General features: G+C 43.6%; 1 protein-coding gene across 3 annotated transcripts in view; it reads left to right on the top strand.

Moving 5' to 3' along the window:
• Prorp (protein only RNase P catalytic subunit) overlaps nucleotides 1-25596 on the top strand; it is an 89542-nt gene that overhangs the window by 38627 nt on the left and 25319 nt on the right. For all 3 annotated transcript variants that reach the window (XM_075948338.1, XM_075948339.1, XM_075948337.1), the window contains one exon: nucleotides 2417-2524. In XM_075948338.1, coding sequence (XP_075804453.1) covers nucleotides 2417-2524 — 108 coding nt within the window. The remainder of the gene's footprint in view (nucleotides 1-2416; nucleotides 2525-25596) is intronic.

The following is a 25596-nucleotide window of genomic DNA, read 5'->3' as shown; positions in this document are numbered from 1 at the left end:
CCTCTACAAGAGCAGCCACTGCTCTTGACCACTGAGTCATCTCTTCAGCCTTCTGCGATCCATTTTAAAATAATTTTGTCTGCAATGTGAAATAGAGGATGAGGACAGGTCTTCTCTTCCTGCCTTACTAAATTTAATTTGTGGTGGTAAGGGGATGAAAGAGGATAAGGGAGAAAGAACATGATCAAAGTACATTACAGGTGTAGTTTGTGTAAAATTGTAAAGAATAATCACATTTAAAATTATTTGGACTTCTATTCCTTTTTACTTTATTTCCTTCTATATCAAATGTACTCTTCTATTATTTCTGGCCTTTTAGCTAATACCAAGTATAAATTTCCTCTACTAACTTAATTTTTGTTTTGTTTTGGTTTTCAAGACAGGATTTCTCTGTGTAGCCCTGGCTTTCCTGGATCTTGCTCTTTAGACCAGGCAAACCTCAAACTCACAGAGAACCACCTGCCTCTGCCTCCCAAATGCTGGGATTAGACATGGATGCCATCACCACGCGGCATTAATTTTGTATTGGTACACAAAGAAACGGGTTTGAATTTCCACCCTAAGTGTCATTGCTTTGTTCTTACTAAGCCCTCCTGCCCCTCCCCCATTGTTAACCACCTTCCTCTCCAGAGTCTTCCTGCCACAGAGACTCCACTGCTTTCTCTTCTCCTCCCCTCTCTTTCCTTTCCTATCTCCCCAGTGCTGGGTTTCAGGTGTAGGATATCACTACCATGCCTGCTGTTTCTCTGACACCTCTGTCTCTGTCTCTCTCTGTGTTAGCATAGCATTTTATTTTATTTTATTTATTTTTAAATATTTATTTATTTATTATGTATACAATATCTGTCTGTGTGTGTGTCTGCAGGCCAGAAGAGGGCACCAGACCCCATCACAGATGGTTGTGAGCTACCATGTGGTTGCTGGGAATTGAACTCAGGACCTTTGGAAGAGCAGATAATGTGCTTAACCTCTGAGCCATCTCTCCAGCCCCCATAGCATAGCATTTTAAAACATTTGTTTAAATGTTTGGTTAGTTTTTGTGTGTATGTGTGTGTGTGTGTTTTGAGTCAGGGTTTCTCTGTGTAGCCCTGGCTGTCCTGGAACTAGCTCTGTAGACTAGGTAAACCTTAAACTCAAAGAGATCCACCTGTCTCTGCCTCCCGGGATTGCTGGGATTAAAGATGTGTGCCACCACCGCCAGGCTAACCATATGCTTTTAATCGAAATATAATTATATTACTTCTCTCTCCAGTAATGGCACATACTTGTACTTCCAGCACTCAGCAGGCATGGGCGGGACGTTCCTGCTCCTGGCCAGCCTAGAGTACATAGTGAGTTCGAGACCAACCTGAACTGTACAGCAAGACCTTGTTTCAAAAAACAAAACTCAAGAAAAAAAATTTTTTTGAGACAAACTCACTGTGTAGCCCTCGCTGACTCAAAAATCCCCAAGTAGACCTCAAACTCAGAGATTTAACTGTATCTACCTTCAGAGTGCTGGGGTTAAAGATGTGTGCCACCAAGAAAATAAATAAAAATTTAAAATGTAGATCCTTGTTCTTTCACCACGGTTACCAGGTAACTGATTTCTGTGTGTTCAATTCTCTTAGGGACAGGACTTAACAATTTCAGTATCCTGATCTCTTATGATATTGCGTGTGCCGCTGGCAGTCTAGTGACTGTCTGAAATCAGGCTGGGCGCGAAGATGTCCCGTGAGGACAGCACTAAGATTGTAGGGCCCTGGATACGTGCAGTTGGCATCTAAATGCAGCCTTTTTAGATTTCATTTAGGAAGACTCCCCCCCCCCCGTGTGTGTGTGTGTGTGTGTGTGTGTGTGAGAGAGAGAGAGAGAGACAGAGACAGAGATAGAGGCAGAGACAGAGTTTTTATGGGAGCAATATTCCAGTTATCAAAATAATACTCAATCACCTCAGCATGTTTACAGTGAAGCCCTTGTTCACTTCTCTGGTCTAGTTGTTTTTGGATTGGTTTGTTCTGAGACAGGGTCTTCCTTATCTCATGACGCTTAAGTTCACAGTGTGGTGGAGGATGACCTTGACCCCCCCACCCCCACCCTGGAGTGGCTTTCCTAGTTTAAGCAGTGCTAGGAAACAAACCCAAGGCTGCAGGCACTGCTGACATGCTCTCCCCCTCTTCCCCATCCTCATCCCCAGCCCCTAGGCTCTTTTTTTGGTTTTTGAGACAGGGTTTCTCTGTAGCTTTGGTGCCTGTCCTGGAACTAGCTTTTGTAGACCCGGCTGGCCTCGAACTCACAGAGATCCGCCTGCCTCTGCCTCCCGAGTGCTGGGGTTAAAGGAGTGCGCCACAACCACCCGGCTCTTTTGTTTTGTTTTGTTTTGGTTTGGTTTTGGTTTTTAGGCTCTTCTTGATGTTGTCTGACTTTGCTTTTTCAGGAACTGAAGAGATTTGAGAACTTTGTAAACTCCTGTCCTCCTTTTGATATTGTTATCGATGGCCTCAACGTTGCAAAAATGTTTCCTAAGAGTCGTGAATCTCAAATTGTAAGTATGTTCTATTTTGTCTTTCTTTGTCTGTAGAAACAGTCTTGTAAACAGCTGCTCTCTTTGTATAGCCTGCAGCTGCCTTCTCCTGACCTCTCCTTGCTCCTTGGAGTCACTGTTCTCAGTGGATCACATCTCTAAATTGAAAATGAATACACCAAGATACAGTATCAAGATACTAGATACTCATTACTTTGGGGACTTCCACACAATACTTTAATAAATTAGCCTATGCAGTTGTTTTCTCACTGGGTAATCATTTGTTTTTATCAATTTGTAAATATACTAGCAGTTTCAATAATTATTGAAAGAATGGACAGTTGAGACTACAGTCAATTATGTAACCGGTCAGAGACAGTGCCTGCTTTCAGCCATAATGTTCTAGTTCAGCGTAAGTTCTAGAACCTCCTGTGCCTTGCATTAAATTTTTTTTAAAATATTTATTTATTTATTAGGCAGGGCAGAAGAGGGCACCAGACCTCATTACAGATGGTTGTGAGCCACCATATGGTTGCTGGGAATTGAACTCAGGACCTTTGGAAGAGCAGGCAATGCTCTTAACCACTGAGCCATCTCTCCAGCCCACCTTGCGTGAAATTAAATGAGCCAGTGTGAAATTAGATGAGCTGGTTGTTTTTTAAAGATATCTATTTCTTTATTTAAATACATTTATTTAACTGTATGTGTGCACCTAAGTGCGTGTATGTGCACCATGCACACACATGTGGTGCCTGCAGAGGCCAGGAGACAGCTGGTGTGGGTCTGGGAACTGAACCCAGGTCCTTCGCAAACGGTCTCTCCAGCCCCTAAATGAGCTAATTCTTTTTTCTCCTTTTTATTTATTCTTTGTGTCTTTCACGTCATGTATCTCCATCCCATTCATTTCCCTGCCCCTTTGTATCCACCCTCTGCCCTTGCAACCTCCCCTGCAAAATAAAATAAAATTTAGGAGAAAAGAAAAAGTTAAAAAAGAGAGAAAGAAGCAAAAAAATCTATCTCATCATGGAAGCTGCAGTGTGACACGCTGAGTCACGCAGTAAACCCTTCTGTTCATATATCTTTACTTGCAAGTGTTCATTGCACAGAGCCATTGGTCTGGTTCAAGGACTCTGGCTTCTGCTACTCTGTCGATGCTGGGCCCTCACTGGAGCTCCTCTTGCTTATCCTGTTGTTGCCTTGTGCCATGGAGATCCTGCAGCTTTGGATCAGTAGGTCAGGTCTCTTCACGTGCTCCAGCAAATCACAGATGGGGTGGATGTTGGCGTGGGCCAGCTCGTAGCCCTGGCTCTGGACCTGGGTAGTTGCAGGGTTGGTCAGCCTAACTGAGCTAATTCTTGACATGTACTTATTGTAGTGTTTGGCATATAATCCAGTAAATTTTAAAGCAAGGGGAAAGAGCAACCCAGAGCCTGTGTGTCCATGTGTTCCCATGGTTGTGGCTCTGTAGGAACAGAGGCACGGTGATTTGTTTCGTGGTTGTTGATTTTAGAGCACATTCAGTATCCTGCTTTGAATAACCGACAGCTTTTACTTCGTTATTTTTAGTCGTCTTCAGCAAGTAGTCTTCATGCTTTATTGAACATGTGCTCAGAGTCTAAGCTTGAGTCTCCAAGTAAACAGTCATCTTCTTTGTAAAGTAACCAAGAATGACATAAAGGCTGCGAGGAGATGGCCCAGTGGGTAGTGTTGTGTATGCATGAGGACCTGAGTTCCTGTCCCCAGCTCACAGAAAAGCCAGGCATAGGAGTAACCCCAGCATGAGGGGCAGGCCGCCAGGTAGCAGATGCAGCCAGTCTAGCTGGAATAGCGAGCTCTGCATTCAGTGAGAGATTTAGTTAGAATGACGATGTGATGGAGGAAAGCACTCTGCCTCCGTGTATACCTGCACACCCTCACACTCACATACATTATGAGCACGTATGCATGCACACACATATGCATACACACACGGATACACACATATACACATGTACACTGTCGCATGCATACGCATATATGCGTGCACACATATACTGCACACATGCACACACCACACATGTATACATGCACAAATACACATATACACTAGCACACAGACACATATTTACACATTCCTTTATATACATATACACATAATACATTTATACACACACACCGTCACACATGCATACACCACATGCACTTGCATAGACCACATGCGTGTGCATACACACACACCCTTATAGATGTATATAACACACATACACAAATACATATATGTAGTAATATGGAGTGGCGGGGCTGCGTCCCCAACTAGCCCATTTCTTATCATCTGTGTAGCACCGGTCTTACCGGGAAGATTCTAGCCTAAGTCCATCCTGGGTCAGAGCTTCATAGCGTGCATCTTCCCTGGAGTGGGGAGCATGGCGTTGAGGTGTCTGCTCCGGAGAGGAGAGCTGTCGAGTCTGAGCTCACTTCCTCTTCCTCCCGGCATTCTGTTCTGTTTACTCCACCTACCTATGTCCTAACCAATAACATGGGCCAAGGCAGTTCCTTTATTAGCCAATGACCTTCCTCCATCACACATATACATGAATATATACACACACACGAACACCTTCACATGTATACATATGCACTTACATTTATACCTTCACAGGAATATACCACACAAACATGCGTACACACCGACCCTCATAAACATATACATCACACACACACAAACACATAGATGTTGACAGAGGTTTCTTTACTACCTGGTCCCGCAGCTGTTCAGTCCTAAAGGAATACACAGAGGTCTACATTAATCATAAACTGGTTGGCCTAATAGCTCAGGCTTTCTTATTAACTAATTCTTACATCTTAAATTAGCTACACAACTCATGTATACACATACACAAATAGATGCACACAGTCTATCCATGCACATACCACACACATATACATACACATGAATACACACCACACACATGCATATGCATGTACACACACGTGTGTGCATCCACAGACACAGATAATAAGCAAGGAATGGAAAGATACAGAAGAAAGGCTGTGAAAAGTCTGGTGTGGCTCACACCTCTACTCTCAGCACTTTGGTGAATTCAGGGGCAACTCGAGCTGCAGAACAGGACTCTCTCAAAAAAACAAAAAACATAAAACAAAAAAAACAAAATAAGGCGACTCTTCTTTGAGAAGTCCACACCTACACTCTGGGGTATGTTAGGCCTTTTTTCTGGGTGCCTTTCTTTCTCCTAACACTACTGATTAACATATCTCAATAAACTTCAACTCCCCACAAAAACAAAACAAAACAGAAGCTAAAAAGGAAAAGAATTTGTATGGATAATCTAGAAGAACAAAAACCAATTCTATTAGTCAAGATAGGTTGGGCTATGCTGCATAATAATTCAAGTTTTCAGTGTCTTAAAGCATGCTAGCTTTTTAACTTTTTTTTTGATACCTTCCCATTTAAGGCCATCTGTGTTGTTATCATCCTCATTTCAGAACTAGAATAACTAAATTATTGCCCGTCCCAGTGACAAGGGGAAGAGAAGTTGCGAGGGCTCTGTTGGCTAGTAAAGCTTCTGCCGATTTGGTCGCTTTCAAAAGGTCGCTCTCCCTCTTAAAGTTGTTTATTATTGTTGTTGTTATTAGTGTGTGTGTGTGTGTGTGTGCATGTATGTGTACAAGCATTCCTGTGTGTGTGTGTATTGTGTATGTGCGTGTGACTATGTCGTGCATCTGTCTGGGTAACGGGGATAAGATGAAGTCACCGTAGCTCCGCAGCAGGTACTGTCACCCACTCAGCCCGCTGTTCCTATTTTACCGGCAGCTGCTGCAGATTCCCGGTCACACCTGAGTTCGGTGGACAGGGAAGGCAGTCTTACCATGTGCTCAGAAGGAGGAAGAGTGTTTGTGAATAGCTCTTCTGGTTGCCACGCTGAGGATGCTGTCTTACACACTCAAGCTAAAAATGAGTTTTAACATAGCAGTGCAAACCGTCTTTGCCTCAATTCTTTTCTTTCAAAATCTAGGTCCTTCATCGCGGTTCTGTGTGAACTCGTGTTGGTTATTTTTCTTAGAATAACCGGGGAGCGTTCCAAGGCTCGGTGACTCAGGCTTGACTCACGCTCTCACGCCTTTCATTTTAAGAACTGAGTTTTTCTTTTCAATCACCGAGTGTTTGTTAATACTTGGTGATGTGGGGTGGCTTCGAGGGGACAGGAGCAACATGCAGCTTTTCACCTGGGAAACAAAAGAGCAGAAAGCGGAAAGGTTGTTAGGCCACGGTTTCTGTCATTATCTTCTCACCCACACACCTGCCCATGCATCAGTCCCAATGCTTTTGTTCCTTTTGCAGTCTGCATTTTAGATTTCCAGTGTTCCTAAGCCTGTCTAATAGAGGGCGTGCGGGGGGGAAAGTACACCATTTTAGTTAATCTTACTAGCCGTTCAAACTCTGCTCCCTGTTTCTGCAGCTAACGGAGAATTGGTTAAAATGGCTTCGACAGAGGGAACATTTATCATGTAATTTACGAGAATTATGGGCAGACATCAGCACTGCGTGCTTTTGCTTTTGCAGCTTGCTTCGGGCAGTGATGGAAAGGCGTTTGGTTGGAAACGCTGCAGAATCCATTCTGATTGCCACCGCTTAGCTGCTTTTCCTACAGGGAGAGAAACACGGAGGCAGGGTATTAGCCATTAAAGGTCATTTGATAGAGCATTTACTTGGCAGCGACTTCTCCTATTTTTTTCTGCCACGCAAGTTATTTTATTTCTCTCTGCTGATTTACATAACCCGTGTTAATGTCTCAGCACCATGAAGCTCCTGAGATGCAGTAGGCTCTGCTCGGGGTTTGTGTGTGTAAAACTTTGTCCCTCATCTCAGCTGTGGAAATGTTGAATTGTCACCGCTGTGCTTGAAACTGTCTCAGTGCTTTGAAGGTGGCGAGGCAGCTCCTCCTGCTGCGTTCCCAGCAGCGAGCACTAATGTTGAAGTGGACTTTCTAGTACATCTTTTCTTTGGGATGGTTCATTTTTACTTTTATGTGCAGTGGTCTTTGGCCTGCATGTCTGTCTATGTAGGGTGTTGTATCCCCTGGAACTGGAGCTACAGACAGGTGTGAGCTGCCATGAGGGTGCTAGGAATTGAACCTGTGTTTCCTGGAAGAGCAGCCAGTGCTCTTAACTGCTGAGCCGTCTTTCCAGACCCTAATACATCATCTTTGGAATTCTCTCCTGGGTGTATCGTTTCCCCATCTTCCCTATTTTCCCCGGAAGGGCGGCTCTACAGGAAGCTTGCCTGGGTTCTCGGTTCCCCAAACTTGACTTTTATCCTCAAAGAACATATTGCTTCAATGTCAGGGTTTTTAATTTTTCTGTTTTTCCTTTGTTTGGAGAAAATGTTTTAGTATTTTTTTCCTATATTGGAATCTAGAATCAAAAATGTTTGTTTCCACTTTGGTTTGAAGCTTTGTGCCTTACAAACAGCTGCAATGACAGTTATTGGACATGATAGATAAATATTTTTCATTTTGATCAGCTGGTTAGCAGTAGATTTTTTTTCCCTGTTAGAATTTGAAAGGTAGCTGACTTTTCTTTCTTTCATTTGTTTTTTAAATGTGTGTGAGTGCTTTCCCTGTGTCTATATGTATGCACCACATTTGTGGGACCAGAAGGATTCGAATCCCTAGAAACTGGAGTTGCTGAAGTCCCTGTCAGTATTTATCTTTTCATTTTCTTCTTTATTTTTTCTTTTTCTTTTTTGGTTTTGTTTTGTTTTTTGAGACAGGTTCTCATTATATAACTCTGGCTGTCTTGAAACTCACTGTGTAGGCTAGGCTGGCCTCAAACTCTCAGAGATCTGCCTGTCTGTGCCCCTCAATTGCTGGGATTAAAGATGTGTGCCATCACAGCAAGCCTTTTCTTTTCTAGCCCCTGCCTGGTCCCCCGGACATTTTTAAGGATAGCAGTTACTCAGTTATTTCTGAATTAAACTCTAATCCAGAAAATTTGTCTGAGTCACTCAAAATGAACCAAGTTTTTATTAGTATTCTTATTTCAAGATTAAGAACCATGCAGTGGAAGGAATGAACTGACTCCTAGGAATTGTTCCCTGACTTGCATGCACACACACACACACACACACGTTACCCTGAGGAATGACTCATGAGATTGTCTTCTGTTCTCCACACGCATGCATGTACACAGTGTGTAAATATAATTATCCTCTGGTATCCTAGATACCAGATTCGTACATGCTGAAGACCTTTATATAAAATAGTGTAGGGACTGGAGATGTAGCTCAGTGATTAAGAGCACTGGCCACTCTCCCAGAGGACACAGGTTCAATTCCCAGCACCCATGTAACTCTGTAACTCTGGTCTCAGGGAATGTAATTTCCCTCTTCTGGCCTCAACAGGCAACAGGCACACATATGGTACAAAGACATACATGTAGGCAAAACACCCATGCACATAATGATGAATAAAATAAGGCGGCATAGTATTTACATGTAGCCTGTAAACATCATCCTATAGTCTTTAATTGAAGGCTAGGTTATTAATAATCCCTAATACAATTTGAATATATGTCTAGGAAATAATGATAACAGGAAGAGTCCGTGCACATCTGGTTTTGATACATTTTAAAAATATATTTTCAATTCATGGTTGAATTTGAGGTTGGAGCATCCATGGATACTGAGCATATGAATTTAAATCTCCTTGGCAGATGCTGTAAATGTTGGCCTGGGATGTGGAGACATAGCTTTAGCTCATTAGCTGTGTGTCTTACTCTGGCACGAGGCCCTGTGTAAGGCGAAGGCATATGGAGTTCCGTGGACGGTGCTGTCCAGCATGCTCACTCCAGCCAACCACTGAGCTCATTCATCCCTCTTGATTTGATTGCTTCCGGTTTAAATTTATTCCGATGTTGTTTCTACTCCTCATCACATTTTGTTTCAGGGTCTTGTTGTCATTGTTATTTTTTAGACATACTTTTTTTTTGTTTATGTGTACGGGGCGGGGTATGTACACTTGAGTGCAGCTGCCGTCAGAAGCCGAAAGAGCATCAGATCCCCGGGAGCTGGAGTTGCAGGTGGTTGTGGGCTGACTGACCAAGGCGTCCTCTCTCCAGCTCCTAACTATACATCTTTCATAAGTACTCACAACTATTCTCTTTCTTCCAGCTCACACATATTTTAGTAAAGACATTTTAAAATAAATATCTAGATGTATATTCCTAAGCACTGATGTTACTGCAAACCAATGAAAATGTTTGCATGTGTATATGTGTGTAGTTTGCATGTTCACATGTGTGGGTACATGGGGGGGAATTGAACTCAGATCATCAGCATGCAGCTTTGCCTGCTGAGGCATCTCACCAGCCTCAAAGCCAGCAATTTTTGTATTCATATAGGTTTTTTAATGAATCTTAGGGTAGAAACTTATTTTTTAAGGTAAATATACAAAATTCATTTTAGACAAGTAGAACTTGGTCCTAAAAGTGATGTACTTTCATTTTCAAAATAGACGTTTGTTATGTTGCCATAGCAACTGTTATGTTATCAAAGAGTTCTACTGATGTAATGATGCTTTAATTTGCTTAGAGTATGTCTTCTATTGATTTGCTTTGGGGTTTGTTTGCTTTTAAGACAACATCCAGGCTGGCCTTGACCCCAGGCAATCCTCCTGCCTCAGCAGTCCCCCGTGCTGGGATTTTTTTTTTAATTTTAATTAGACCAAAGAGAAAGTGTTAATTGGAAAAACATGAAAGTAAAAGTAATCAAATAGACTATCAAAGCAGTAAAGCTGCCCTTTCTCTCTCCAAGGAATCTGAAACATCGCCCAAACAAATCACCCATGGTGTAGATTCCTGAGACTAAACTGAAAACAGTGAACTTGACCTGTGTGTCTTAAAACAGCGGGCACTGTACAGATTTAAATTCTAGCTCATTTTGGGTGTGCCAACAAGAGATGATGTCTTAGGGTGAGCGTCACTGTGACGGAACATCGTGACCCACACAGCTTGAGAAAGAAAGGGTTTATTGGTGTGTGCTTCCACATCACTGAAGGAATCAGGACAGGAACTCAAACTCAGGGCCAGAGCCTGGAGGCCAGAGCTGATATAGAGGCCATGGAGATGCTGCTTACTGGCTTGTTCATCCTACTTGCTCAACCTGTTCTCTTATAGAACCCAGGATCACCAGCCCAGGGCTGACACCACCCGCAGTGGGCTGGGGCCTCCCTCATCAATCACTAAAGAAGAAAACGTTCTCTAGGCTTGTCTACAACCTGATTTTATGGAGGCATTTTCTCAGTTGAGGTTTCTTCCTCTCAGATGACTGGATTATGTCAAGTTGACATAAAATTAACCAGCAAGATGGCTTGTTTGTTTGTAGTGCTGAGGTCCAGGCCGATGCTCTCCAACCGAGCTGTACATTCCCAGCAGGGGTTCTTTATAAGCTCATTGCATGCTGGGAAAGTAATGCTAATCCATGACTCTTTGTTTTTAGATAGTTATCAGCTGGGAGCTAGAGCGGTGGCTCAGCGGCTAAGAGCATCTACTGCTCTCGAGGAGAGCCCAGGTTGGTTCCCAGCACCCACATGGTGCTCACAGCCTTTTGTAACTCCAGTTCAAGGGGATCTGATGCCCTCTTCTGACCTTCATGGGCTCCAGACACTCATGTGATAAACATATAAACATGCAAGCAAAACAGTCACACGCATAACATAAATACATCTAAAATCTTAAAAAGCTAACAGTTGGGCCTAGCAAGAAGCTAAAGTAGAAGGATCACAGTTCCAGGCCAGCCCGGGTCTCAGGAAAACCACAACAATGAAAAGGATAAAAAGTAAAATGGTTACATCTGGTTCCTCACCGGCACCATAGTGACTTATAAATGAGAATTGTTGGCTGGTAGTCGGGGTTGGCGAGGAGCACAGAGGGTGGCACTTGGGGATTTTTCTTACTGTTCATCGCTCATGACATGGTAATGGAGAAGTCAATCGCCCTGGGCTGAACAGTGCCAGGCCGGCTGCGTCTCTCCGTCACTTGCCACCCCACCCACCCCTCCTGCTTGACACATGAGTTCTCTTTTTCTCATGTGACTGCATCTCTTAGAATTATTGATATAGAATTGTGATGGCCGAGATTTAGTGACGTCATCCGTGATGTTAAGGAGAAAGCCGACTGAAGCCAGGCAGAGTTCCTGGATTGAATTTGTTTTCACATCAATTTCTTTCGAGATTTTCAGAAAGGTACACCTTGCGTAATAGCCACAACTTCCCAGCCGCACTAATCAAGAGATCAGGTGTCATGTTCTGTTGCCAGGTCCCTGTGTTGCTATCTCTCTGGCAGAATCATAGCGCCTAGTTGACTCCCCATCTTACTGTGTCTGTGTGATAAATATCTGGGTGTGGTGCAACTGACCGTGAATCATTATTGTGTATATCTTGCTTCTATGACAATTATTAAAAAACTCTCCTTAGGATTGTCACAGGCGGAGGCCACTGTGTAAATAACACCAATTTTAACATCAAAAAAGTATTTCTTGTCAGAATGCAGTGATTCCATTGTTCGAAGTAAATGTATTCCTGTTTTGAAAGCTATGTAAATTACTCTTAATTATTACAGTGATAAGGCTTCAATAATTATTAGCTCTGTGGTGACACTTATTTTAAAATAGCATTAAAAAATAATTGTTTCACACTTCTGACTGTTGTTAAGGCTGATATTTTCTCCCAGCCCCAAATAATTAAAAGCATTAGATTGAAAGCAGATTGTACTTGTTTGGTTTTTATTTTGTTTATTTGTTTTTTTTTTCAATAATTCAGGTTTTTTTCTGGGTAGTATTGGGAAGATTATATGGTTCCATTTTAATTCATGCCTCTCCAAAGAGGTTACTCTCTTTCAGGTAGTTTCAATTCATTTTGCTCTAGAAAAGATAAGATATTATAATCACATAATACAGAAAATAGAACAAATTTAGAAGCTAAAAAAGAAAAGAAAGGGGAAAACAAAGCTAGGAAAACAGAAGGTTTGTTGGTATGGAAAATGCATACATGACCTCTTAATTTGGCTGTAGTTCTGTGAGCAGATGGAGATGAACATGATATAAGCAAACCTTCTAAGCAAGGGCTCTGGTCAGCTCTCACATCATTTGTGAGCGCCCCCCCCCCACACACACCCGCTCTGAACATCTGCCCTCTGAAAGGGAGCGATGAGAGACCGGCGTGTAGAGCCTGAAAGTTTGGAGGCTCACCCGGTTCTGGTCTGTCTTCCAAGTGATCAATTTCTGTAAGATTCATTAGTTTATACAACTCACAGTTTTCATAAGATTAAGTTGGAATAAATTGTTGAGGGAAAGTGTTATTCGTCCTTGAAACTAAAGGGACTTCTCCAGTGAGCCACCGTGAGGTGTTCTTTGTCATTCACAACGCTGTTGCTAGGCTGGAGTGAACAGATCATGTGTGAACTAACAAAGGAATGGGAAGAACGGTGTATGTGCATGAGAGAGGCTCTGAAGGTGTCGGGTCAGCCTCGGCAGCTCAGAACCACTAATGTCGTTGTCATTGGCAGTCCATAGGCAGCATGGAGTTCATTCAGCTTTGTGTGTGCGTGCTGTGTCCACGGTTGACACTTGGGCTTGGGCAGCCTGTGTAGAAGCCAGTCCCTAGGGAAGACTGATTATCTTCTTCTCAGTAGGCACTGACTGTAGCTGTTCATCTGGGGGGTGGCTGTGGAATTTCTGTCCGTGTTGGCACGTGACCTAGTGGTATAGTCATGCTGGTCTTGTTCATATTTTTGAGAGTTCATAGGTTAATCTTAATGTTTCATTCTCTAGTCCCTACTCTCCTGGAACAATTTATAGTATGCAGGGAAACCCTCCTGAACTTTTTCTGATCTGTTTAGGAAAGAGATAATAGATAATCTTACTAAATTTAAGGTTGGAGAATAAGTGGAAACAGTCTCTCTTCAAACAAACCAAAGTAAGCCCACAAAATATACATAATGATTTTAAGAGTTTCTGTCTCTTACCAGAATAACTTAGAGGTGAAAACCCCAAAGCCATAACAGTCCCATGAGTATAGAGCACAGTGTACCAGACTCTCATATAACAGCCCCTTGGCCGTAGAACAGGAAGAGTGTACCAGACTCTCATATAACAGCCCCTTGGCTGTAGAACAGGAATGTCCCAAACTCAATGTAGCATCCCTTGGCTCTAGAACATGAGTGTACCAGACTCTCAATGACTTTCCAGTATTTTATTTTAGCTATTTTATTTCATTGTCTGTTACCTGGCTATCCCCATGATGTGTCATTGGAATGAAAGCACCCCCTAACATTTGTCTCTTCATTTTTTTTACCTGTAATTAAATCCTGGCTTCTCTGACTTAGTTTGACTAAGGATGCCAGGCTGTAGACAGAAGCCAGGTTATCCTCCACACCTGTGTGCGCACGCCCACACCCTGTAGTATCTTTAAACACAAGTCCTTATCGTGGTTTATCATGTGTATAGTTTTAGTATTAACTGTAGAGATAGGAACCAAAATGTTCAGTGCCACTGCAGGTTAATTAACTTTGGATGTTAAATGCATGTGTGCATACATACATTCACACATATACATACTTATGGTGTGTATGTTTTGTTTTCCTGAGACCTTGCTTACTGGGTAGCCCAGGATAGCCTAGAACTTACAATTTAACCCAGGATGTCCTCCACTCACAGTCCCCTGGCTCTGCCTCCAGTGTGTTGAGCTTACAGATGTGAGCCACCGTGCCTGGCTTGGTAAACATATGTTTTGTGGGCTGGCATGATGACTGAGTGGGTAGAGGCTCTTGTCCCTAAGGCTGTGATCTGAGTTTGCTGTGTGGAGCCCACGTGGTGAGGACAACTCATGCAAGTTGTCCTCTGACTTCGCATGTCCCCTGCGGCAGGTGCAAACCCACACATGGATGTGGTGGTCACTTTTGAGATGGGGTCTTAGGTAGCCCACACTGGCTGCCGAGGATCTGAGCGTCTCATCCTCCTGCCCCTGTCCACTGAGTGCTGGGATTACAGGCATGCACCATTAGATAGTTTCCTTTCTATATAAAAGAATAATATTGGGGGTTAAGTAGTTTTTGGGTTTTGTTTGTTTTTTGAGACAGGATTACAGATGTGAACCACACATTTCCGTATGTCGAGATAATAAGCGAAAAGTTAGAAGCAGGACTTCTGACCGCTGAGCCATCTCTCTAGCCCGTCATGTGTTTTTAATGGAGAGCAGAGTCAGGAAGTTTAAGACAGAGTTTTGATGGTATTCAGCCTGTGATCTTCCTGCCTCCACCTCCCAAATGCTAGGGTTCCAGGTGTGATCCCTCACACCCAGACTGCATGTATTTTTTGTGTGTGGGGGTGTGTGTTTTATTTTCTCTTGGGTGTCTACCTGAGAGTAGAATTGCTTGATTATATGATAACTCTCTAACTTTCTGGGGAACTGACTGTTTTCCAAAGGGCTGCAGCATTTAACATTACCACCAAAAGCATGAGGTTCGAATCTCCCCGTGTCATTACCAACACATCCTGTGGTATGCTTGGGGTTTCTCACAGTCATGCTAACAGGGATGAAGTTATCTCAGGTGGTATTTAATAACATTGATCATCATTTAGTATGCGTATTAGCCATTTGTATACATTTCTTGGAGAAATTTTATTATGTTTACTTGCCTACTTAAAATTTGATTAATTTTGTTTTACAACAAGTTGGGAGGTTTTCTCAAATGTATTTTGACTATTAGGTCCTTATCAGATAGAGAAATGATTCGTAAAACCTTCCTCCTATTCTGTAGATATCTTTACTTTCTTTTAAAATTTTTATTACATTTATTTATTTATTGAGTGTGTATATGTGTGTGTATATCAGGACAACTTTTGGGGGCCAGCTCTCTCCTTCCACCATGTGAGCCCTAGGGACCAGGTTGTCACCCTCGATGACAGTCGCTCCTGTCTGAGGAGCCGTCTTTTCAGCTTGCCTCTCCCTTTACCTTCTTGAAGATTTCTGACTCTTTTTTTCCCCTAAAAATGCATGGTTTTACACTGAGTTTTTTTTTATCTGTTTATGTTTATTTGTTTGTTTTGTTTTGTTTTGGTTTTCCAGACAGGGTTTCTGTGTGTAGTCCTGGCTGTCCTGGAACTTGCTCTGCAGACCAGGATGACCTTGAACTCAGAGATCCACCTGCCTCTGCCTCCCAAGTGCAGGGATTAAAGATGTGCGCCACCACCACCTGGATTGTGCTCATTTTTAAAATATGCATGAGTATATGATTCCAACTTTACTCTTCAGTATATGGACATCCGCTCCTCATACTGAGAACTGTACGGAATCACTCATTAATTCTGTACCTGTGTGCTTGTTAACTTTTTGTCAGTTTGACACAAGCAAGGGACATCTGGGATGACGGAACTGCAATTGAGAAGATGCCCACTCCAGACTGGCCTGTGGGCAATTCTTGATGATTGTGGGAGGACCCAGCCCACTGTGGGTGGTGCCACCAGCGCAGGTGGTCCTGATCTTATTAAAAACACAAGCTGAGGGCTGGAGAGATGGCTCAGTGGTTAAGAGCATTGCCTGCTCTTCCAGAGGTCCTGAGTTCAATTCCCAGCAACCACATGGTGGCTCAAGACCATCTGGTACCCTCTTCTGGCATGCCGGCAGACATACAAACACAACACTATACATAATAAATAAAACTCAATATTTAAAAAAAAAACACAAGCTGAGCAAGCCATGTAGATTCTCCCATGGCCTCCGCTTCAGCCCCTGCCTCCACGGTCCTGCCTTGAGCTCCTGCCGTGACTTCCCTTCGTGAGGGGCTGTGAGCTGATGTTTAAGCCAAACAAACCTTTTCCTCCCCCGAGTTGCCATTGGTCATGGTATTTTATCACAGTCATAGAAACCGAACTAAGACAGCCTGCTTACTGCTTACATCAAAACACATCTCTATGCCTCGAAAGTAAAGGTGTCAGTTTCTGGAAACGTTAAAGAAACTTTCCTAAGTGGGAGCTTTTCACATGGACCCTGATTGTTTGTCTGCGTCTTGTTTTTCTACCAGGCAGGAAATGACTAGAAAAGAGACTCAGAAACTCTTAAAATCTACTTGCTGGAATTCTCCTGCCTCCTCTGCATGACTGCCTTCTCCCGTGTTTTCTTTCTCTGTGTATCTCTCAGGATGTCATTTGATAAAGTACCTGCTCGGATGGTGCAGAGCAATCCCAGTTCGGAGATCCTTACCCTGGGTCTGCCCAGACTCACAGTTTCAGGCATTGTGCCATGGGCATCTTTTGAGACCATTTATCCCCCACCTGTCCCATATCACTCTGTTTTTTTCTGGGTTCATTTTGAAATTCCTCTGACAGAGTTGAGGCATTTGGAGTCATGGGATGGTCATTTTCTATATCTTCACATTCTGTTAGGAACAACTCTCAGAGGTAAAAATTTCTTCCTTATATTGAACTGAGCCTATCCTGAAATACAATTTGACAACAAGCTCCAACTTTCTCTTACATGAACACGGAAACACCTTGTCATATTGAGGGAGAACAGCACATCTGTTAATTCTCCATCACTCTGACTACAGCTTTCTAGTAGGGATAAGATGCTCTCCAACACAGAAACCACCACACCATTGGAATACCCCCCTTTCTAAAGATCACTGATTGCCCAGTGTCCTTACCTCCTTCACGTTTCTAAGCTCTGACTCCCTTAGAGGGAGCCGTTTCATGCTCTCGTTACCCATCATGCATTTGCTAGGCGTGTAGCTAATCTCTGCCAGGAGGGCTGGGAGTAGACAAGAAAGGTTGAGAAACTGCATGCATGTCAGCCGTCTCCTGCATAGGAGCCATTCAGACAGATGAGGACAGCTTTTGTTTATTTCCCGGAATTGGTTCTTTTTATAATAACCACTTTGGATTTCAGTTATTCCCCTTTGACAGTGTTTCTATTTTATCCATTTTGCAGCTAGTAATCGAGGATCTAATCTAAACACTGTGTTAGTGATTGATGCAGGAATAAATATCCCAGCATTCTTGTCATCTAATATTGTGATCTAAGGGAGGGATAAACAATTTCATTGCCAAACTGTAATAAGTATTTTGGCCACTTTAATATGCCGTAGGAGGGGCTAGAGAGATGGCTCAATGGTTAAGAGCATACCGCTCTTGCAGAGGACCAGACTTTGGTTCCCAACACCTACATGGCAGCTTACAACCATCTGTAACTCCATTTCCAGGGGATCCAATGGCTCTGAGGGCATGTGGCATGCACATGGTAGACGTACATATATACAGGCCAACGCTTATGCATACAATAAAAATAAACAAAGCTTTAAAAACATCGCTCTGCGTTAAAATTCTAGTTGTAGTAAATAATGTTTTGGAGCCACTGTAAATATGATCCCACCCTTAACTGTACAGCCAGCAAGTACACACAAGATCCACCTGTGATCGTTTCTTGATCTCTCTCTCCTGAGGCTGTCACTCTGAAGACAAGTATATCAAGACACAGATATGAGCCAGGCTGGATGGTGCATGCTCTAACCCAGCACAGGAGGCTGAGGTAGCCCCTAAGGTGATGTGGTGAGGCCCTGATGAAAAATAAAGCAGAGGCGAAATGTTAGAGACGGTTCTGTAACTGAGAAGAGCCCTGTCTGCAGATGTGTGTAGTACATGAAGTCCCAGTGCCGGCCCCTGCAGTCCTCTTGTGGCCAGGGGATATGTCTGTTTTGTGACCAGTTACTAACTGTGGCTCTACCAAGACCAGACACAGAATTCTGGGCTCTAATTTTCCCAAGATAACGTTCTGACTTTCCAACTCACTTCCTTTTTTAAAGATGAAGTATTACCAGCCCACTCTGTACTTGAACTCCTGGCAATCCTCCTGCCTCTGTCTCTTAGTAGTAGGACTACAGATGTGAGCCGCCTACCGCATCTGGCTCTGAGTTCTTGTTCTTTGGCTCTTCCCCTCTAGATTTAGACCTTACAGAACTTAACTAGCTGTTCCGGTTGGAAGGGAAATAGTTCTTTGAAAGATTTTTTTTTTTTAATGGTAAAGAGGACTAGGAATAAAAATGATTCCCCTGCAGCAGAGCAGTACTTCCTGATGTCATAGTGGGTTTTTGCCACGCTTCACATTTGCCCTTCAGTAAGTTTATCTCAACTTTTTTCTTCTTTGGTTGCTTCCTTCCTTTTCCCCTTGGCAAAATACAGTTTTTGTTAGTTAATTATGGCTTGGGTTTTGGTTTTTGAGATGGGATCTCTTTGTCCTTGAGTTCGCTGAGTGGATGAGGATGATGTGAACTTCTGATACTCCTGTGTCTAGTGAGTGCTGGCCTAGGCAGGCATCACCACACCGCATTTCTTTGGGGTGCTGAGCATAAAACCCAAGGTCTTCATGCTTGCTAGGCAGGCTTTCTCCCAGCCACATCACAGCCTTTGGTTTTAGATTTTTAGATTTAGGTAGGGGGGTGTGTAAAAATATTTTTAAGTTATTATTTTATGTGTGGGGGTGTTTTGCCTCCATGTATGTCTGTGCACCACGTGCATGCCTGGTGCTCATGGAGGTCAGAGGTGCCATTGGATCTCCTGGTACTGGAGTTACAGATGGTTGTGAGTTGCCACATGGGTGCTGGGAATTGAACCTTGGTCCTCTGCAAGAGCAGCGGCCAGTGCTCTTAACTGCTGAGCCATCTCTTCGGCCCCCTCTTTTTGTTTTTTTGTTTTTTGTTTTTGTTTTTGTTTTTTTTTTTTTTGCTTTTAATTTAATGCTTTGCTTTCCATCTGTTTTGAGTTTCTTGGAATTACAGATTACGCTCATCTCCCAGGCTAGCAAGATGGCTCGGCAGGTAAGAGCGTTTGCTGCCAAGCCTGATGACCTGAGTTCTGTCCCCAGGTCCCACATGGTGAGGGAGAACACTGATTCCCCAAAGCCGCTCTCTGACCTCCACACGCACACCGTGACATGAATGACCCCCACACATACATATACAAAAATAAACTAGTGAAATAACTTACAAAACTCTAAAGTAAAGCCAGATTACACACATCCTGCCTTGGAGTTATGCGACCCTTACCCTCTCAGGTCTAGGAGTCCCTTCCTTGACTGTTAGAAAGCGCAGGCCAGCAAACTCCTTCTGAAGTCTGTTGCTCCTGGATCACCTCCGGTTCCCTCCCTGTCCGTCATGGCAGCCCTGACTAGACATTCTCTTCGTTGTTTGATCTGCTTTCTGAGAACTGAAATTGTTGATACGGTATCAGTTTACCAGGTGCTTTTACTGGAACGAAACCTCTCCCTGGTGCCGGGAGCAGTGCCGTTTCCTGTACTAGTATTTTCTGCCTCTATCTGCTCTGTAATCTGCATGAGGAAACCTTCGCTGTGCCTTGACTACCTCCGTATCGTTAAAATAGAACATTGCTTTCCAGTGTCATGAGTTTCAGTGGCATTTGCCCCTTGTATAAACTTTCCAAGTTTGCTTTCCTCGTCAAGTCTGTCCTAGAGGTTATTAGTGTGGATGTATTTATTGGAGGACCCCACCTGTTCGTGACTGAGGTATACTAGTGTCTCTGTGGGGGAGCGCTGGTCTTCTTTAGATCACACTGAGAGACGTCAGCCTCTCCCTCATCGGTACCTGCTGTCATACAGGTCTCCTCTCATTTCCACAAAGGTGTGGCAAGTTTGGAGAAAATGAGACTACAGACCTCAGCAAGCAGACTGTTCCCCAGTACAGGGATTGCAACTAGCGCCATCGAGGCAGAGTTCGAACTCGCGGAGAGATGAACAACACAAAGTCCCAGCACAGCTCCTTACAAAACATACATGCCACGTGTTGTCACCACACTGTGTGCGTCCAGAGACCTTCGCAGTACTCGGAGTCAGTTGTGTTTGTTTTTGTCTTCCTAAGATGGAGGCTCGGTCTTAGCTCAGACTGTCCCTGAACTATCCGCAAGCTTCCTGCCTTGACCTACTGGGTTCTGAGAATATAGGTGTGAGCCAACAGCCCAGAAAAAGTTTTCCTTAAATAAACACTTGAACTATGGAGGATAGATCTCATTTAACAAACACTCAAGTACAGTTTACTGTGTGTAAAGTGATTTGTAAACAATAATCCATTTAATCATCATGAACAAATCACTATTTTTTTATTTATTTTGTTGTTATTATGGGGGTTGTTTTTGTTTTATTTTTACTCTTCTAAAATAGACCTCACTGTATAGCCCTGTGGAATTTATGGTAATCCTTCTGCCTCAGACTCTTTAGTGCTGGAATTATAGGCCTGAGCTACCACTCGGCTCTTCTTTCTAATTCTAATTGCAATGGATCCCTCTTACTTAGGTTAAAACGGTGTGTAACAGTGTGATGCACTGGTATAATGTATTAGGGTAGAGTGGTTGTCCTATGTGATCTGTGCCATTATTCAGGCCCCGCCAGTTCGCACCTGTAGGCTGAGCCTGGCAGAGTTTGCTGCTCTTCCTCCTCTCTCCCTAAACAGGAGGGATCCCCAGAATGGGGAGCTCCTTTATACTTCCCCCAGCACTCTCATCTCGGCACAGTCCTGATTTACCTTAAGACGAAATAAACAGAGTGATGCACCCCTTTAATCCCAGCATGCAGAAGACAGAGGCAGACAGACCTCTGTGAGTGTGAGGCCAGCCTGCTCTACATAGTGAGTTCCGGGCCAGCTGGCTACATGGTAGGACTGTTACACAAATAAATAAATAGATGAATATACAATTCTAACTTAATGTTTATCTCCTTTTTCTTCACTATTCATGACTACACAGTAGCTAATTAAGAAACTTGAGATCAGGGCTAGAGAGATGGCTCAGAGGTTAAGAGTACTGGCCGCTCTTCCAGAGGTCCTGAGTTCAACTCCCAGCAATTACATGGTGGCTCACATGATGAGATCTGGTGCTTTCTTCAGGCCTGCAGGCATACATGCGGATAGAACAGTGTATACATAATAAATAATCTTTTTTTTTTTTTGATTTTTCGAGACAGGGTTTCTCCATAACTTTTTGGTTCCTGTCCTGGAACTAGCTCTTGTAGACCAGGCTGGCCTCGAACTCAGAGATCCTTCTGCCTCTGCCTCCCGAGTGCTGGGATTAAAGGCGTGCGCCACCATCGCCCAGCTTCTAAGTGTTAACTTTGCAGTAGATCTTTACCCACAGTAACCCGTCTGCTCCACAGCACTGCCTTTCCTGGCTGAGGGAGGAAGGGAAGCAAACACTATAACCTTGAATATCTTTGCTTGGATTTTGACTTTGGGTTTTTTGCATGTTTTTAGAGGGTCTTGGTGTGTAGTTCTAGCTGGCCTGTATCTCACGATCATGGACCAGGCTGGCCTCAGACTTACAAGAGTCTTGCTACCTCTGCCTCCCATGTGTTGGAATTACGGGGTGGGATACCATGGGGTCTGTTTGGGGTTGTGACAGTCTCACAATGTAGCCCAGGCTAGCCTCTAAATATAGATATTTTTTAAAGAGTATGAAAGGTTAAGGTAGGAGAATCAGGAGTCCTGAACCATATAGTAAGACTCCCCTCCTTTTAAAAAAAACTAGCAAAATAAATAAAATTAAGATAAATTAGTAAATGGGCATGAGGACTTTAGGCTGTGGTACTCTAGGCTCCTCATTTCAGATGCTCCCACACTGTAACCTGTTACCCTAATTCCTGCTTGTCCTGCAGATGGCAGCACTTGTAAAGGGAATAGAAGTTTGTGTGCAGTTTGAGGATGCTTAGCAGGGGCGTCTCCAGGGAGATTATAGTCCATATAAAATAGTCTTTCTTGGTTGAATTTTCTGGAGCCTCTGGATATCTCAAACACAAAGTTTCTTCAGTCATATTTCCATTCCATCTTCTTCAACCATTGTCTGACCTCCTGTCTAGTTGTTGTAATAAAGACCATGGCTAAAAGCAAGTATGGAGGAAAGGGTTTATTTTGGCTTGCATATCCTGGCTTCCAGTCCACTGAGAGAAGCCAAGACAGGAACCTGGAGGCAGGAACTGGAACAGAAACCATTGAGAAATGCTGCTTAATGGTTTGTCCCACAGCATGTATGTAGTCAGAGGACCACTTATGGGAGCTTGTTCTCTCCTTCTACATGTGAGTCCTGGATCTCAAACTCAGATCATCAGTCTTGGCAGTAAATGCCTGTAACCGCTGAGCCATCTCATTGGCCCATGATATATTTCTTTGAAAAGGGGTCTCATTAGTGCCCAGGCTATCCCAGAATCTGCCGTGTAGCCAGGCTGACCTCAGACTCCTGGTAATCTTGCTGTCTCAGCCTGCATGCCTACGGAAAATCTGTTCTGTCCTCTCAAACACTTGGGACTTTGCTGTCGGCTCACTCCTGACTACCAAGTGCTTACTGCGTGCCTGTTGGGTGCTGGTGGGACTCTGCATCGTACTTACGAAAGATACGGAGCCTTCCTCTTCCCACGCTAGGTAGTTCTGTAAGCGAGCGTCAGAAGGAACAGTAGGAACATACAACAGGGGCAGATTGCTGTAGGAGAATTACAGATCCGCTTACCTCAAACACTTCCACAGGAAGATCTATAAAAAAACAAACAAACGCTTTTCTAGTCATGGCAGAGTGGGACAGGTGCCTGAGAGTCCATAGAGAAGTGGTGTGCAGAATTCTACCATTTGGGTAAAGAAAACACGCGCCCCCATCTCCCCCTACACACATGTACATTCGTGCACATGCGTGTAGACATCTTGCTAGAAAGCTACCTGGGAAATGGACAGATCATTTGTCTTTGAGGTAAGGAGCTAGGTGTCTAGAGATAGAGGGGGGAAAAACTTTTCACCAAATACTCTTTGGTTTCTTTTAGATTTTGAACCATATAAGTTTATTACTTGTGCAGAAATAAAGCTTTACTTCCTTGGAACATCCTATAACCATATCCAAGGGGACACATATGCCAGTAGTCTTTTATTTGGTGGGTTGAATAAGCAATTACAATCCTAAAGATATAGCAGATAGATGAACAGGATCACCAAGGATCATTTAAGTGTGTAATGTATTTTGTTTTGGTTACAGGGAATTTTCCACTTTTATTTGCACGCCTCTCAACTAGTATATCCTGATAAACATCCAGTGGTTGAGAGTAGGTGTGGTTCCTCCCAGAGAAGCCAACTGCAGATTTTTGTGTAGATCAAAGAGCTGTGTGGTTCTAATCTATTTAGTTTTGTTGTTTTAGTGGAAATTACACATGAACTGTGCCAGGTAATCCTGGCAGAAGATAGACTGAAAAGAAATATAATTTAGTGAGTCTCTTTGTATTGTCCAGCATCTAGAGCAAGTTAGATTTTATGCAGTGAATTGCTTTTGAAGTGCCGGCAGTGGAGTTGCGGAAGACAGTCAGAGCCGAGCCAGGCTCATTTGTGAAATCCCAGCCCCTGGAGTGCTAGTAGAAAGAGAACAGATCATACAGCAAAACCCCTCTCAAAGCAAAGCCAACATACATGAAAGAAATCCCATGGAATTTAGCATTATCCATGTGTGAGTCCCAAGAAATTCTATTGATATGTATGTTGAATCACGTGAAGATACAGAGGAGGTCTTCAACCTTCCCGATGCAGCCAGCGGCCCTCTAATACAGGGCCTCGCGTTGTGATTTTCATTGCTGCTTCCCAGCACAGCATGCCCCTGTCTTTCCTCAGAAAACGTATGCTAAGCCTCTCGAAAATCCACTTGTGACTTTTAATCTTCAGCGGGATTAAAGGTTTTCTTCCCAGTGCCTTTGAGTAGTTGTCTGTTTTTTAAAATATGAGCGCGCACATGTGGGCAGGTGTAGGTATGGGGGCGTGGGGCAGGTGTGTGGAGCCAAAGGCAAAAGCAGCCTCTGCTGTCCTGTTGCATCCCTCAGATACCATCCGTACTATTCTATCCGTCTTTTTTTTGAGCTGGCGTCTCTCTTTGACGCTGAATTCAGGCAGGCAAGGCTGGCAGACCACAGGAATCCCCTGTGACCACCGCCAGGGCTGAGATTGTCTGCACACAACCTCATGGCCAGCCTTTTCATGTGTTCTGGGGAACAAACTCGTGCTGCTCTTCCTCGGGAGCTGCTTCCGCAGTCCCTTTTGAAAGTTTTTGTCTTCTCATAGGAAAATACAGAGTTTTTTTTTGTTACATTATTTTCCTCTCAAAATAATCACAACAGCATGTTTGGGTTTTTTTTTTTTTCCTGAATTGTGTAATAGTTCTTTATCTTGATTTGTGGTCAGTAAACATGTAGTTATACATATCTTGCGTTTTTATTTTTAGGAAGTATCAGGTTAGCCGACAAGATGGCTTAGCAGGTAAAGGCCCTTGCCTCTCAGCCTGTTGACCTGAGTTCAATCCCTGGGACCCACGCGATGGAAAGAGAACTGTCTCCCACACGGTGTCCTCCGACCTCCACAGGCACACTGTGGCAGAGTGCTAGCGTGCACGCACACAGACACACACAACTGTAAAAGAGACAATTTCATTAGTGTACTACAAGGAGAGCCGTGGGCACGGCAGGAAGGACAGCCTGACCCCAGGCTACTGCTGCCCTTGGGAAGCAGGGGCAGGAGGCCTTGGGATTTAAGGTGACCCCCAGCCACTTAATGTCTTTGGAGCCAGCCTGGTCTACATGACCCTATCCCAAAAGTTCCCGTGCACCTCCAAAAGAAGAAGCCTGCTTATCTGTACTTTTTTATGTTCATTTCGTTTATTTGTTAGGGGAAGAAATGTGGGAATTAGACCGTTGGGTTCCTCTACCAGAGGCTGCTCGAGTCTCCTTAAAGTCGAGGATTCCCTGTGGCTAACGTAACTGTTAGCAGCTCTTACTCAGAGCTCCGAAGTTGGGACTCATTACTAAAATGCAATGTGGATTGAAAGATAGCAGCTCTCCGTGCATGCACGGCTGGAAACGCTGAGGAGCGTGCTAGCTTGCACATTGTTACAGTTAAAATCAGATGGGAAGGTTTAGAGTTGTGTAATTGTGGAATGTTTTCTGCCCACAGACTCCCTAGCTGCGCATTTCACATTCGTTAGCAATTAGGCTCAAGGATACTTGGATTCAAATACGCTTTGGAAACTGAGT

Source organism: Microtus pennsylvanicus, chromosome 14 (assembly GCF_037038515.1).
Source record: "Microtus pennsylvanicus isolate mMicPen1 chromosome 14, mMicPen1.hap1, whole genome shotgun sequence".
NCBI lineage: Eukaryota > Metazoa > Chordata > Mammalia > Rodentia > Cricetidae > Microtus > Microtus pennsylvanicus.
The sequence above is the reverse complement of the archived record's forward strand: the minus strand, read 5'-3'. Positions and strand labels throughout refer to the sequence as shown.